Here is a 16,324-nt window from a genome sequence, read left to right as displayed (position 1 = left end):
GTCTGCTGCTCCTCACATTGCAGTCAATAAGCAGGCTTACTTTTTCTGGAAACTGAGGGTACAGCTAAGTACGTGTCCAAGACCCTCTACAGGACTGGAATCTAGGCCCTTCTGACTTCTCAATCTTTTTTTTTTTTCCCCTGAAGGACCTGGGGAAATGAAGAGAGGGCAGCAAGACAGATGGGGGCCTTCCTGAATCTGAACTGAGAATCAGAGAATTACTGAACCTCAGGGAAGATGCTCACGGGACAATTTCCTTGAGTTCAGCTCCAGCCTTCTAAGGGGATCTTAACTACCCCTTTCTATGGCTCTTGCTGCACTGGTCTCTGTATCCCTAGAGCAGAACTAGTACTGTACTACTCTCTGGGACTCAGTTGGCATTTACTCCGCCAGGATATGCTCCCCTTAGATGTGGATCTGTTCATGTCTGGCATTAATTGTTCATCAGAGTATGATTAGAGTCATAGAACAGTGAAGGAACTGATATGATTTAGTGGATCTTGTTTTAAACCATTGGTCTATTCCTGAGGAGGCAGTATAAATCAAAGATATGAAGTTTGTTGTGGGGGGAAAAAAAAACCAGCCAACAACAAAGCCTTGTATTGAGACAAGCTAAAGTCAGTGGACATTCATTGTCAAACTTAGACAAACCCAAACGGAAGTGCACATTTACACTATCATCATATAATGACACAATTGCGACGGAATCTTTGTCTGGTTTTGCAGCCATGTATATTCTTATCAATTTTTGAATAAAGATTGCAGCCCTAAACATTGACATAACTATCTTCAACTTAAGGGCAGGAGTCAGAATCTACCTGGAGAGCCAGCCTAAGGTCCAGCTTAGATTGCTTGGTGTCTCGGCTCCCCTATCTGTGGACTGGGAACAGTAATTATAGATGACCTCTTAAGTTGTTCTGAGGATGATGTGATGATGAGTTTGTGTGTGCCTGGTACATAGCAAGAACAGAAGGTCAGCCATTGCTAACGTCATCGTCATCATCTTTATCCACCTTACTGCCAGTTACTGAGTCATAGTACTTAGTGATACTGAGCAGGGCGATGGAGGGATAGACATATTTACTAAGGTGCATGTTATTAAAAGGGCCTTGAATATATTGGTAGGGGGGACGGAGGCAAGAGGATTGCTTGGGGCCTGGAATTTGAGACCAACATAGTAAGATCCCCATCTCAAAACAAAATCACCTACCAAGTGGGAGCGTTCAGTTCTGAATCCTTGTGTAAAGCTCGGAGCCTCTCTCTTTCGCTTCTCACTGTATCTGCGTTTAGATTTGGGTCTCGAGTCCTTGGTTTCCCTCCTGCACAGGATACCTGGATCATCAAGGTAATTAAGATGAGTTCTGAGCTATGCTAACAGCAAGCTTCCAGAAGCTACTGAAGGCTCCTGGCTTCCCGGATGCCAGTTAGCCCTTTCAGAGTGTCTCTGCATATTCACGTTGTGGGTCAAGAGTAAGAATATGAAACCGCAAGGCAGTAATCCTCTCAAGGTGTGAATCTATTGTCTAGTTAGCTGATTGGTGGATTCTAGTCTACACGCCAGCCCATTGGCTGAAAGAGCAAGGCAGGAAGATTTTTAACTCCTTCCTTCCTTGAGAGCGTTAGAACTTCCGAATGATGAAGCATGTGAATGTTAATGTCCCCTATTCCAGCGCAGGGGACAACTCCAGTGTTTCCTTGGCCATCGTCCAAGCTGGTCAGAAGGACCAGGGCCTGTATTACTGCTGCCTCAGGAACAGTTATGGAAAAGTCACTGCTGAGTTTAACCTCACAGCTGAAGGTAAACCTCGGCTTCTCGGCTGCTCATCAAAGCCCTGGGCCCCTGCCAGACCAAAGGGACACCTGCCCTGACCCCATTCTCTTTGTTTCCTTCCAGTTCTCAAACAGCTTTCGAGTCACACGGAATATAGAGGTAAGTGACAACGTGAGCCGGCCTGTCTCCGGAACTGGGCTCCCCACCCAATCACGAAACAGCTCCCCGAAGAACGCTTATTGTTCTGGAAGGGCTTTGAAAGTGTGTGCTGAATCTGTTTCTGTGAGGCTGGAAGGGCCATTGTCCCAGCTAGAATTTCAGAAGATTGCAAATACCTACAAGTGTATCATTTGTGGAGAAGATTAAACTGCAGCCGTGCAGTCTTGGGAAATTGTGCAAGGGGAATTTGGACTAACTTTCTTTAGACACGAGCCTTGCTTGCATGGGGCTTGGCACTTGCATTTTGATTCTCCGATGTCCTCTTCAGTTTGACTAGCCAAGCAGAATATGACCTCGTTTGATTGACGTGTGCTCTCTTTCGGTACATACGGTGTTCAATAGTATAAGAGCGGCTGCTCCAAGCCGTTCATGCAACAGTGAGGCCACCCACTGACTTTCCACAGCCTGGCACAGCCTGGCACAGCCTGAGCTTGCCATGCCTTCCTTCTATTATTCCCTCTTAAGGAATATGACTTGTCTCCTTGCCCCCACCCACCCCTGCCCATTGTTCTAGGAGAGTGCGGAGGCTCTTGGTTGTAGAATCTCCCAATTCTTGTGATCTAAATTTACCCCCATGCAGCCACTTTTTAACAAGATGTGACACCAGGAAGAACTGCCCACAGTAGCAAGGCCGTTCCACACACCCTGGCAGCCAGCCCTGCATCACCACATGCTCAGGTGACCCTTCTGAAACATAGCATCTTTGGCCGATTTCAGGAGAGCCATGCATTGGTGGTTCTATCCGATGGGAGTCCAGAGGTGTGTGCCATGGTATTCAAAGCAAACAAAATGGCTGAGACTTGTGGAAAACAAGACAACAGAGAGAATCAAGATGCTCTAAAGTCTGGTACATAGGAAACAAAAGACAAGAGTCTGTTCTGGGTGTGATGGCCTCATCTGTGACCCTAGCTCTGGTGTGTGTGTGTGTGTGTGTGTGTGTGTGTGTGTGAGAGAGAGAGAGAGAGAGAGAGAGAGAGAGAGAGAGAGACAGAGACAGAGACAGAGACAGAGAGACAGAGACAGAGAGACAGAGAGAGACAGAGAGACAGAGAGACAGAGAGAGAGACAGAGAGAGAGACAGACAGACAGACAGACAGAGAGAGAGAGAGAGAGAATCAGAGAGAATCCTGCCTCAGCTACATAGTCAGTAGTTTGAGGCCAGCCTGGTCACATGAGACTCTGTCTCAAAAGGTAACAAAACAAAACAACAACAACATTAAAACCCAAATCGTGATTTAAAAATGGTCTAACAAACACTGTGATGTTACCAAATATAACAGGAAAAATATAACAGGAGTACTTAGGAGGCTGAGGCAGAAGAATTGAGAATTCCATGCCAGCCTGGGACACCTAGCATGATTGCCGAGGAGTGGGAGAGGAAGGAAGGATAGGAAAGAAGGAAGGAAGGAAGGAGGGAGGGAAGAGAGGAGAAAAATATATATCCAAAACCAATAATACACTCAATGGAAATTTCTCAAGACTCCATTCCAATATTACGTACGTGCGTTCACTCTGAAGTGTTCCTGTGCTGAGATTTGAAATTTTCATCCCGGTGTCTGGCCCACATCCCTCAAAGTTAAAGTGCATACACTGCCCCCTACCGTCTCACATGTACTACAACAGCTGTCCTCTGTCAGCGTCTTACCCTTGGTTGCTGTCCACATCTCTGATGCTTGCTGACTTTAATAAGTAGGTTCGCATGGATGTTTCATTTCCTAAGGGTTTTTTTGTGCAGACATGAACAAGACTTTAATGAAAATAAATGTGAGGCCACTATATACAGATGAGGCCATAGTGCAGCTTCTCTGAAGCAAAGAACCAATCTAGTGATCGCAGACAGAGCTCTGGTCTGGATCTTGAGGACATCTCATGCTGCCCCGTTAGAACTGGAAACCCCAGTTGTGCAGATCCACATCAAGGTTCAGGGCTACCCGCCCTTGTCCTAACCCGGACCTTCAGGTGAAATAGCTGAGCAGCACTCCTAATTGCATGCTTTATTCAGGAGAATCTCCCTTTATTTATTTAGTTTTTTTTTTTTTTTTGAAATTTTATTTATTTAATTCTTTCTGTGGGGAACGAATAATATTTTATAAATTGGTCTCTAATTTAAAGGAACTAAACTCATGAGAAAATCCAAAACAAATGACGTGCCAAATAAAATACAAAGTAGCACAAATTAAAGATGTTATTACATTGAATTTTCTTTTACATTTATTTACTTATTTAAAAATGTGGTGTATGTGTGTGTGTGTGTGTGTGTGTGTGTGTGTGTGTGTGTGTAATAATAGCTTCTAGGAATTGGTCCTCTCCTTCCACCATGTGGATCTCAGGAATCCAAGGATGTTCAGGCTCGAGGGCAAGCACCTTTGCCTGGTGGGTCTTTCTCACAGGCCCGATGTTACAAACATTTATTAATATACCCATTGACTGCTTCTACTCACCTCGCAGTAGCCCAGGCTGTGGCAGCCACATAGTTTCTCTGTAGTAAAGAACCAGGTGAGGGGTTGTAAAGTCTACACACCAGTCTCACAGTTGGCTCACGGCCATGAGTCTGCTCCCAGCCAGGAACTGCCCTTCAGTGACCTGAGGCAGCTGGGAGCACAAGTCGGAACGCTGTTGGCCTTTCTCAGGCTTTGGAGAAAACCACAGCTTCTCCCCAGCCCACCTGTGCGCTGTATTCCTGTCTCTCCTGAGGGTCCCCAACGTCCCCATGTCTCTGCTACTTGAGTTAAAGTGGGAGTCTTGCCAGCTCCCACTGAGCAAGATCTGACTGAAACAATTCGTCTACTAAGGTGTCGCCGCGGAGGCCATTTTTTTGATGTCTACACAGAGGAAGAGGCAATGCCAACAGCCACTCGCCCTTCCCCTCCAGAGCATTTCAAGAGACTGTGACCAACCACTCCTTGGCTCTTTAATTTTCCCTCTCATGGCTATATCCTCATTAAAGTGATATTCACATTAGACATTATAGTCAGGACTGTTAATTATACCGCACAGCACATGCTATTTAGGCAACTTTCACCTTGAGTTCGTTTGATGACTTTTCTCCGAGTCACTTTGCTTATGCGCAGTACTGGGGACAGAATGTGTGGCCTGCGGCTTACGGGTCTCTTCCTGCACTAGTCTGTGGTGTCTCCACTGTGTTCAGCTCCATGGTCCTTTTTGTTAATGAGGTGGCACATTCCTCTCTGGCCTCTGACCTTCTGGAGTAGTCGTCTATCTTCCTCTTCCTTTTGCAGCTTTCAGCTGTTCGTCTAGTTCTTCAGTGTGAAGGCTCCCCCCCCCACCCCCCCGCCGCCTGCTTTCTGACTCTCATCTTCTAGAATAACCCTGTCTCTTCACAGTCTTAATGCCTAGTTTAAGTCAGGCTGCTTGTGTGTGCTTGTGTGTGTGTGTGTGTGTGTGTGTGTGTGTGTGTGTGTGAAGAGGTGCTGCTTCCCATGTAGGCCAGAGGCTGGCAATGGGTATCTTCTACTGTTCTCCATTTTAGTGTTCTAGAGCAGGGCTTCTCACAGAACCCTTCACCATTTCTGCTAGACTGACTGGCAAGTCATAGGAATCCTCTTTTCTCCACCACCCCACCCCCTCCCAGTGCTAGAACTGAAGGCACACACAACTGTGCCTGGCCTTTTTTTTTAAACATGGGTGCTGGGAATCAAAATTCAAGTCACGTTTATGCAGTGACCACTTCACCCACAGAGTTCTCCTTCCACCCCATGGGTTGCTTTCAAAGCTGTGGTTTAAAAATATTCCACCAAGAAAATATTTCTGTATAAAATCATGAAATGGGATTTTTGTACCAACTGGAGACCAGGTATTCAAGGCATTCTTACTGAAGCCGCCTCAACTCTTGCCTACTGGATGTATGTGTGTGTGTGTGTGTGTGTGTGTGTATGACCCTTTCTTAGTGGAAGCAGTATAATACAAAATGAGGGATTTTACTCTTCTTGTATATAAATACATAGGGTGTGTGTGTGTGTGTGTGTGTGTGTGTGAGAGAGAGAGAGAGAGAGAGAGAGAGAGAGAGAGAGAGAGAGAGAGACAGATAGACAGAGACAGACAGAGATTTTTTTCTTAGTGGAAGCAGTATAACCCAAGATGAGGAATTTTAGTCTTTTTGTATATAAACAACACATAGGGTATGTGAGTGTGTGTGTGTGTGTGTGTATGTGTGTGTGTTTGTATGTATACATGCATGCACACACATGCAGAGGTAGTGGGGTGGAACGGTACCCACTGTAGGTCTACTGCCCTCAGATCCTAGCAGGATGGGCTTCCCTGGAAGGATAGATGTGTGCAGGGCCAGCTCAGGGCACACACGCATGCATCCTGATGCAGACTTCTCAGATTTAGGTCTGACCTCAACGTCCTTCAGAGAACATATGCTAGAATCACTTCCATATGCTAGAATCACTCATGTGGTCACAAATCCTCCTATTTTTAAGGAAGGAAAAACCAGTGTCTGATAGAAAACAAAATGTCCTCAAATATCTTCAGGGTTGTGACTTGTTTGGTGGATATGGATGAAGCCAATTAAGCTTCACTCTCTACTTGGCACCCACCCTTTTAACTCCCGAAACCCACCTCGATGTCCATTATGCATCCTTTTCCTTTAAAAGGGCCCCAAGCCATACAAGAGTCAAGCTGCATACAGCATATGTCTGCCCCTGCTGTAGGACATCATGGCTTTATGTGTGCTAGATGAGTTACTGCTTTATGCTAGGCACTTAGAAACTACTTTTGAGGGTCAGAGAGATGGCTCACTGGGTAAAGGCACTTGCAGCCAAACCTGATGAACTGAGTTCAAGCCCCAGGACCATCATGGAGAGAAGCGTTTCCTATAAGATGTTCTTTGACCTCCACACACTCACTGTAACACACACACACGCACACACACACACACACACACACACACACACACACATTAAGTGCTGTTGGGTCTTCTCAATGGTGCTCTTCCCTCGTCAGCTTTACCCATCTTTTAGAGTTGCTTTTGGCTACTGTGCCCGTTTCTGTTTTCCAGCCGTGCAAAAGTCTTCCTCGGCCTCCCCAGTTTTGCTCCAAACCAGTCTTTCCTTGTCCATCGCCCTCAGCCTGCTCTGTACATGTTCTCCTTCAATGACCTTTCTCCTCATTCCCCCTCACTCCCAACTCGTGCTAGCTGTGTCTCGGTCGGGCGTTAAGCACGATTTGTCTTTCCGGGTTCTACAGGTCTCCTCTGTCTTTACCCTTATAAAGGGAGAGTAGCTACTCAAAAACCAGGTCTGGAAATGACTCGGTTCCACTGAAAGCTGTACTGTGTTTTAGGATGTGAAGAGATAGAGTTCAGCCAGCTCATCTTCAAAGAAGATGTTTTCAACGACAGCTACTTCGGGGACCACCTACGTGGCCAGATCTCCACGGAGGAGCTTCACTTTGGCGAAGGGGTGCACCGCAAAGCTTTCCGTAGCACGGTGATGAAGGGCCTCATGCCGGTCTTCCAACCTGGCCACGCATGCGTACTCAAGGTGCACAATGCCGTCGCCCATGGGACCAGAAACAATGATGAACTTGTGCAGAGGAACTATAAACTCGCTGCCCAGGTGGGTCAGGGAGCCCATGGGTATCTCTGTGGGTGGGAGAATGATACATGACATGAGAGGAAAATAAGACGCATAGTAGAAAGTCGGAATATTTCTACAAGGACATTTGACTTTTTTTTTTTTTAGTGTGGTTTAAGTTAAATGATTGGGGGTCCTCTCTTCTCAGTTCTCACAAGAGTTGGGGCTTATCTCAGGGACACCTTTCCTCTTTTCACCTGGGGTCCACTGGTCTGTGATCATGTTGGTCCACTTGGATAAGGGGTGACATAAAAGGAGGGGTTCTAAGTGACAGTCGATGCTGGGATCCCCGAGAACAGTTAGAACCAGAGTTAGAATGTGAGGAGAGGTGGGGAAGAGGCAACGAAAGTTCGGAAACGTCAGGAGTCGTCTTGTTCCCTGCTTTCTGGGGCTTGTTCAAAGTCTGCCTATAAACTCTGAGGGAAGATTGAACAAAGTGTCTAGCTAGATTTCCTCTCTCTAAAACTGAGCCGTGGGACAAGAGACAAGACGGAGGAAGGGAGAGGCGTTCATGGAGCAAGGAGCCGCTCCTTCTCTCCACCTCAGCCTTGACCCTGTGGTTCACCTTGACACCAGCAGTGGCCAAGCTGCTAGAGTTAGGTCTAGAACTTTCCCAGTGGGTCTCCTTAAATTGTTACCCATGGAATTAGTAGACAGGGCTTGGTGAGGCTCTCATGTACCATCAAGCACTGACCACCCAGGTCAGGTGTGGAAATGTTCCATGGCACTGTGTGCTGACAAGGGCAACTCCTATGCTCCAAGTGAGACAGACAGAGCTTTCCGCTTGTGTTGCTTTCTCCCCCAAAGCCAACCTCTTCTCTTCTTTCCTTCCTTTCTCCCTGTCCTACCTTCTTACCTTTCAAGCATGACCCAGTCATGGAAGGTTCCCACAGCATCCTGACTCCTGGTTGGCAGGATTTACAGGGTGGCAAGCATAATCAATCCACTTGGCTTTCCCTCAGGAGGAGTCCTAACAAATGTTCGCTATTTGCTACTCAAATTATTCCTCTGAAAAGGAATTGCAGAAGATCTTGGGAAATGCCAGTCCCATCCCTACCAACCATCATCTGACACCATGCCAAAGGGCCTCCATGCTTGCTCTAGAAATATTATTGTTCCCAGACACTTTGCCTAAGAGGCCATTTATCTGGTGTTGGCTTATGTAACTCACGTCTCGACGCCTTTATTGCTGGCCAATTCCACGTTGTAAGTTTTGTTTCTGGAGTGTAGTTTAGTGGCAGGACACTCACCCAACCTAACTCACAAAGTCCTGGTAAGGGTCCCCAGCACTGAAAAACAAACAAACAAACAAAAAAAGATGCTTTTGTGATGCCAACCAGCCATGATGGGCTTAGGAATCTATTTATCTGAGCAATCTTAGAAATATGAATCATCTTGCTAAGCAATATTCTGAATTCTTTGACTCACTCGAATTTACCATTTTTTGGGGGGGTGTGATACAGGAATGCTACGTTCAGAATACTGCCAGATACTACGCCAAGATCTATGCCGCTGAAGCACAGCCCCTGGAAGGCTTCGGAGAGGTGCCAGAGTAAGTTTGTGGAGGTTCCCTTGTGTCACTGCCCCTGATTTGCCATGGATGTGGAAGGCCTAGAGTGCTGGAGGGAGAGAAGGGTCAAGCGTTTGATTTCATCTGACTATAAACTGTGAGGGATCACATGGCCACAGTCTTGTTCTTGTTTGATCTCTAGAGGTATAAAAGGATGCCTGATAAATATTATAGTTTTTTTAATTAAAAAAGTTAACTATGTGTGGCTAGAAAGATGGTTCAGTGGCTAAAGAACACTGGCAGTTATTCCAGAGAACCTAGGCCCAATTCCACTCACATGGTGACTCACAACTGCCTATCACTCGAGCCCCTTAGGTTTATCACTCTGATGCCTTCTTTTGGCCTCTGTGGGCTCTGAATGCATGTGATGCACAGGTACATATGCAGGCAAAATACCCATACAAATAAAAATATGGGGTTTTTTTTGTATTAGTTTTGTTTTTGTTACTGTTTTTTTAGTTTTTCGAGACAGGGTTTCTGTGTGTAGCCCTGGCTGTCCTGGAACTCACTCTGTAGACCAGGCTGGCCTTGAACTCAGAAATCTGCCTGCCTCTGCCTCCCAAGTGCTGGGATTAAAGGTATGCGCTACCACTGCCCGGCTATGATATTTTTTAAAATGTAAAAATGTATAAACATGTGTGCTGGATTTATAGGTGTTTGTGAGCCGCCAGATGTTGGGCCACCAGATGTTGGTACTGGGGACAAATCCAGAGTCCCTTGAAAAAACAGTAAGTGCTTTTATCACTGAGCCATTTTTCCTGTCCCTTAAGTAATCTTTCAATTTTTTTTTTTTAACTGTGCTGCTGGAGAGATGGCTCAGGGGTTAAGAGCACTTGCTACTCTTCCAAATACCCAGATTAAATTCCCAGCATCCATGTGGTAAATCACAACCATCCATAACTCCAGTTCCAGAGGACCTGACGCCCTCTTCTGGCCTTCAAAGGTGCTGCATGGCTGTGATGCAGAGGCACATGCAGGCAAAGCACCCATACACATAAAACAAAACCACATATTTTTAAAAGTTTATTATCATTATTGTGAATGTGCATACATACACAGGGAGGCTTATGTGCCATGGCACACACGAGGAGGTCAGAGGTCAACTCTGTAGCGTTGGTTATCATTACACCTTTATGTAGGTTCCAGGGATTGAACTGGGGTCACCAGGCTTATAGAGCAAGTGCCTTTACCTGATCAGCCACCTCACCAGCCTTGGTACTTACTAAGTAAATATGCATGTGAATGAGCTAATGGATTCTATCACATTAAATAGATACTATGATATCTACCAAGTTAAACAGAAAATCAGATACATCTTCTCTATTTCACTTTCATTGCCTTGTCAAAGAAATAAACAAATACAGGAGAATTAAGGCCATCATAATACAACTAACCTGAGAAGCAATAGCTACGGTGACGTAGTGCAAAAGGATGGACCCAGTAGGGAAGATCAGGAGCGCTGAAGCAGAATCCATTTCCCATGACCCTCTGGATGGAAAGTATCTTGGGCCTCAGCAAATTCCTGAGAGTCTGGAGCCTGTGTTTGTTAGCTGTTTGTATAATAAGGTCATATTTGCATGCTAAGCAGAAAGAGAAAGGGCCGAGTCAGGACTTGCTGGAAATGCAGAGAGAGCAGCCACTTAAACCTTAGTGAAAGAAGAGGGCAAGAAGGAAGCAGTTCTTGTCTGTGTGCTCCTGTTCACTCAGAAACCTTACCCTTGGGTGGCATGAGACAGCGGATGTCCAGAACTTCCTGCCCTCTGCCAAGAAGCACACCACACGAGTATCTAGTACAAGAAGACCTGGCAGCAACTTTAGCAAAACTCATACGCTGTGAAGGGCAAAGAGGCAACGCTTTCCTGTTAAACACGAAAGGACGACAGTTGGCATGACTTCAGTTTCATACTGTAGAAACCTGCCTGTTATCTTTCTCGTTCTCTCTTTTTCCAGTCTCTGTTCTCTTAAGTTCTTCTGCCTTCAGGGAGGAAACATAGAAACCATAACAGAGTTTTAGGGCAAAAGGCCACATTCTGGGCAACTCCAACAGGCTAGGCTTAGACACCTGTCCAAGTAGGACCAGGGGATGGTGAAAACCGGTGAAAAGAGCTTGAATTCATGCATTGGGAAGAGGGATGGGAAGGAATCCAGTGACTCCGAGTTCATCCTTGGGGTGCTGACGGGAGCTAGACGTGGAAATACAGGAAGATTGAAATGCGAATAACTAAGCAACGAAGGGGTCCATAGTGTGCATGACTAAACAACCCTCTATCTTTGCTTCTGCAAGGAGAGCCAGAGTTGTTATTGCTGTCACCCTGAGGATGTGATCTGTTTCCTTCTGCTGCTCTAGGGTGCAGCCTTGTCCTTATGGATAATTGGCCTATCTGGGGTGTGCTCTGTCTTGGGAGGTTTTGTTATTTCTGGACTCCAAGGGTTTGGAGGATGGGTTATCTCTGTGACTTTAACCTTGAAGAAGGGATGAAGTAGGCTTTTTTTTTTCATTAGATTTTAATGTAGTGTGTGTGTGTGTGTGTGTGTGTGTGTGTGTGTGTGTGTTACAGTGAAGGTGTAGAGGTCAGAGGACATCTTATAGGAAACAGTTCTCTCTTTTAACCATGACGGTCTTGGGGCTTGAACTCAGTTCATCAGGTTTGGCCACAAGTGCCTTTATCAGTGAGCTGTCTCACTGACCCTCAAAAGTAGTTTCTAAGTGCCTGCAATAAAGCAGTAACTCATCCACCACACATAAAGCCATGATGTCCTACAGCAGGGGCAGACACACGGTCTGTGTGTGCAGCTTGACTCTTGTATGGCTTGGGGCCCTTTTAAAGGAAAAGAATGCATAATGGACATCGAGGTGGGTTTCGGGAGTTAAAAGAGTGGGTGCCAAGTAGGGAGTGAAGCTTAATTGGCTTCATCCATATCCACCAAACAAGTCACAACCCTGAAGATATTTGAGGACATTTTGTTTTCTATCAGACACTGGTTTTTCCTTCCTTAAAAATAGGAGGATTTGTGACCACATAAGTGATTCTAGCATATGGAAGTGAGTGTTCTCTGAAGGATGTCCAGGCTGGGCCTAAATCTGAGAAGTCTGCATCAGGATGCATGTGTGTGTGCCCTGGGACGGTCCTGCACACATCTGTCCTTCCAGGGGAAGCCCATCCTGCTAGGATCTGGGGACAGTAGACCCACAGTGGGTATTGTTTCACCCCACTACCCCTGCATGTGCAGGCATGCACATGTACACACACACACACACACACACACACACACACACACACACTCCATGTTTCCTTCCAGAAATGTGCCCTTGAAGCAGTTTTCTTTTAGGGAGCTTTTGGGATCTTGAAGAGAAGACATTCCTCCCTGTAGTTTTTTGTTTTAGAATTCATGAATACCAACGGCATCACATTGTCTATGCAAATGGCTCCAACTGGACAGAGACCAGGCTAATTGAGATGGTGAATAATACCCAGACTACATTCTGGCTCCCCACTCCCCAAAGGCTACAGAATTATTAAGAACTCAGACAAACCCTGAACTCTTTTGTACGGTGGGTAATTGGCTAGGAGTCTTCAGCAGATCCCCTGAGTCTTGCAGATGTGACAGAGCATGACAGACAGACAACAGCTTGATGGCCAACCTGTGTTTTAGGGGTATGCAGCAGGGACACAGCTCCATGTGGCCCTCCCATCCAACTGTGCCTCAGATATCTCTGTTACAAGATGCAGAGGCCATCATCCTAAGGGGGGTGAGGGGTGAGGAGAGGAAGGGAGCCTTTCCTGCTCCTCCTTCCACCTGAAAGGTTCTCTCTTAAGATATCCTTGTGGCTGCCTCCCCCCCACCCGCCAGCTTCCTTCAGGTCTCACTCAGATGACCTTTATTAATAAGCAAGGGCCGATGAGCTCTTCAAATGAAATAACGGCTCCTCCACCACCACAGTGCAACCTCCTGGCCAGCCACTGCGTTAGACTTCCGCTTGCCATTTAGCTCCATGCAGTTACTCTCTGTGTGTAACCTCCATTTAAGTATAAGTTTCACGCAGGAAAAGGCAGAACCTTGCTTCTCGTTACTGCTGTTTGTGAAAGAGTGGCTGGGAGAGTGTTAACACAGAGAGGCCACTGAGGATGAGTGTTTGCTGACTGAAAGAAGGGTGGATAGGGAGGGAGGGAAAGAGGGAGTGAAGGAAGCAAGGAGGGAGGGAGGGAGGGATACATGTGGTGAGTGGGTGGGTGAATAGGTGGATAGATGGATGGATGGATAGGTGGGTGGGTGGATGGATGGATAGATGGGTGGGTAGATGGATGGATAGGTGGGTGGGTGGATGGATAGGTAGGTGGGTGGGTGGAGGGATGGGTGGATGGATGGATGGATAGGTGGGTGGGTGGATGGAGGGATGGGTGGGTGGATGGATGGATAGATGGGTGGGTGGATGGGTAGAGGGCTGGGTGGGTGGATGGATGATGAATGAATAGATGGGTAGATGGATGGATGGATGAGTGATAGCTACTGATCCATTGAATTACTGAGATAAAATGATAGAGCCTGCTGTCTTGACTCCAGCTTGTAATCCCAGCCTGCAATCTCTGGAGTATGAGACAAGAGGAGCTAGAATTCTAGGTTACTCTAAGCTGCCTAGTGAATTTGAGGCCACCCTGGCTACATAGTGAGGCCTTTTTTTAAACATTTTTTTTAAATGGGGCTGAAGAGATTTAGCTTGGCATTTAAGAACATTGACTACTCTTCCAGAGGACCTGGGTTCCATTCCCTGGATCCACATGGTGGCTCACAACCTATAACCCCAGTTCTATGGGATCTGACACCCCCTCTGGCCTCTTTGAGTACCAGGCACATGCGTGGTGTACATGTATGCAGGCAAAACACCCATACACATAAATTTAAAAAAATTAAAACAAAGCCAAAGCTGGGCATGAACATTCACACATTTAATCCCGGACTCAGGAGGCAGAGACAGGCTAATCTCTGTGAGTTCCATCCATCCCAGAATATTCTATATACTAAGTTCCAGACCAACCAGCACTGATAGTAAGACAGTGTCTCAAACAAAACAAACAAGCAAATAAACAAAAAAGTAATGAGGATATTGAAAGTAATGAGGAGGATGAGTCTCAAACCAATTCTAAAAACAAAAGCAGTAATGACTCTTCTGGTTTTTTACATAATAACCAAGGGCACTGCAGAACATAAAATAAAATACAAAGTGGGCTCTGGATTGACCATGTGCCCTGCTGTTCCAGGTGATGGCAATGCCCAGACCCTGTGTCCCCACCTAAAATCCTGATGCGTGATCATGCCCTCTTCCCTGACAGGATCATTCCTATTTTCCTTATCCATCGGCCCGAGAACAACATCCCTTATGCCACAGTGGAAGAGGAGCTGATTGGAGAATTCGTGAAGTATTCCATCCGAGACGGGAAGGAAATCAACTTCCTCAGACGAGATTCAGAGGCTGGTCAGAAGTGTTGTACCTTCCAGCACTGGGTATACCAGAAAACAAGTGGCTGTCTCCTGGTCACAGACATGCAGGGTGAGTGAGACAGACGGCGCAGCTCTGCAGGGGCTGTGGGCCTACGCTGTTCCAAAGGTCAGGAGGAAGGAAGGAGGGGGAAGTGAAGAGAAAGAGAAGTCCATTGGGTACCAACAAGCATCTCCTTCCCAAGATGTTACTCATGTCCCATTGCAAACGAAGCATGGAGAGGTGGCTCTCTCACCCAAAGACTGACCTCTAGAAAATGATGGCTCCAGGGATGGAATCCTGGAGGCCACCACTAGAGTTTAGCACCCTTGTATGCGACAATGCCTCATAGTCATCGAACGGCATGCTTCAGATTTTTCTGAGCAGTATTATTACTTGGAAATAAAAAGGAAACAGAGATTTGTACACGGAAGCGGAGGTAACTCGCCACGGCCCCTTCTGCCTGGCCTAAAAACATTTCTTTATGTTTTGCTGGTGTAGCAATAGGCCTCTACAGGGACAGTCAGTGCCCCCACGATGAACAGCATTTGCCTGGTGCTAATGGGAGCTGTGGATATTCATTCCTGCTCCCTCAATCCATGGGCAGGTAATTCTGGGAAGCATGTTCAGTGTAGGCTCCCAGCAGAGTACAGTGGCAGTAACTGGGTTTTCATCCATGTGTTACGATCTGCGCTTCTTTAATCTTTTTTCCCCTGTTTTTTTTTTTGGCTTCTCTCTCAAATGAGCTTTATGTATTCAAGACATGTGTGATAGGAATTTATTAAATTATATACATACATATATTAGAATTTATTAAATCAGCCTGTGTTAAAATAGTACAACAGTCATCTCACACCTAAGAGCTGAGAAAATGGCATTCCTCAGTGCTTGAGGCTGTGAGCTTAGCCAACAGAGACACACAAGACAGGCAGGGAGACAGAGACAGGCAGAGAGACAGAGACAGGCAGAGAGACACAGGCAGAGAGACAGAGACAGGCAGGGAGACAGAGACAGGCAGGGAGACAGAGACAGGCAGAGAGACAGAGACACAGAGAGACAGGCAGAGAGACAGGCAGAGAGACAGACAGAGACACACAGAGACAGGCAGAGAGACAGAGACAGACAGAGAGACAGACAGAGACACACAGAGACAGGCAGAGAGACAGAGACAGGCAGAGAGACAGAGACAGGCAGGGAGACAGAGACAGGCAGAGAGACAGAGACAGGCAGGGAGACAGAGACACAGAGAGACAGGCAGAGAGACAGAGACAGGCAGATCACTTCTCTATGATTTTTATTTAGTCTCTGTAGAGCCTATGACACTCCCCATGTTACAGATGAGGGAGCTGAGGGCAGGAGCCACCGTTTAGTGACTGCCAGTCCATAATTGTCGATGGGTCCAAAGACTCCAACCTACATTTTCAGACACTGGCTATCACACTTCCTGCACAAGATGACAAACTAAAAACTTGTAGTAGATTTACTTCCCAGTGTTTTCAAGTATCCCCGATGTTAAAAGGTTCTGATGGGTGAAGATCTTCTACAGGGCCCTGAGGGACTCTTGTGAGGCAGCTGGGTCAGAAAACACTTCTGTCTTACTGATGAGCCGATCTGCAAAGGCAGCAATGCCTGTCCCCTCCCAGGAATCACACACACACACACACACACACACACACACACACACACAC

At 46.4% G+C, this 16,324-nt stretch overlaps 1 protein-coding gene across 5 annotated transcripts in view; it reads left to right on the top strand.

Moving 5' to 3' along the window:
* The window catches only part of Alpk2 (alpha kinase 2), a 127,363-nt gene that overhangs the window by 96,940 nt on the left and 14,099 nt on the right, over positions 1-16,324 (top strand). For 3 of the 5 annotated variants that reach the window (XM_031365886.1, XM_031365887.1, XM_031365888.1), the window contains 5 exons: positions 1,671-1,798; positions 1,895-1,930; positions 7,298-7,572; positions 9,054-9,142; positions 14,491-14,708. In XM_031365886.1, coding sequence (XP_031221746.1) covers positions 1,671-1,798; positions 1,895-1,930; positions 7,298-7,572; positions 9,054-9,142; positions 14,491-14,708 — 746 coding nt within the window. Of the gene's footprint in view, positions 1-1,670; positions 1,799-1,894; positions 1,931-4,782; positions 5,011-7,297; positions 7,573-9,053; positions 9,143-14,490; positions 14,709-16,324 lie in introns of those variants that run through there. The other 2 variants (XM_031365890.1, XM_031365891.1) reach the window with 2 other exon arrangements.

This window comes from Mastomys coucha, unplaced genomic scaffold (genome assembly GCF_008632895.1).
Source record: "Mastomys coucha isolate ucsf_1 unplaced genomic scaffold, UCSF_Mcou_1 pScaffold13, whole genome shotgun sequence".
NCBI lineage: Eukaryota > Metazoa > Chordata > Mammalia > Rodentia > Muridae > Mastomys > Mastomys coucha.
Note: the sequence above shows the minus strand (reverse complement) of the source record. Positions and strands in the feature narration are given on the sequence as shown.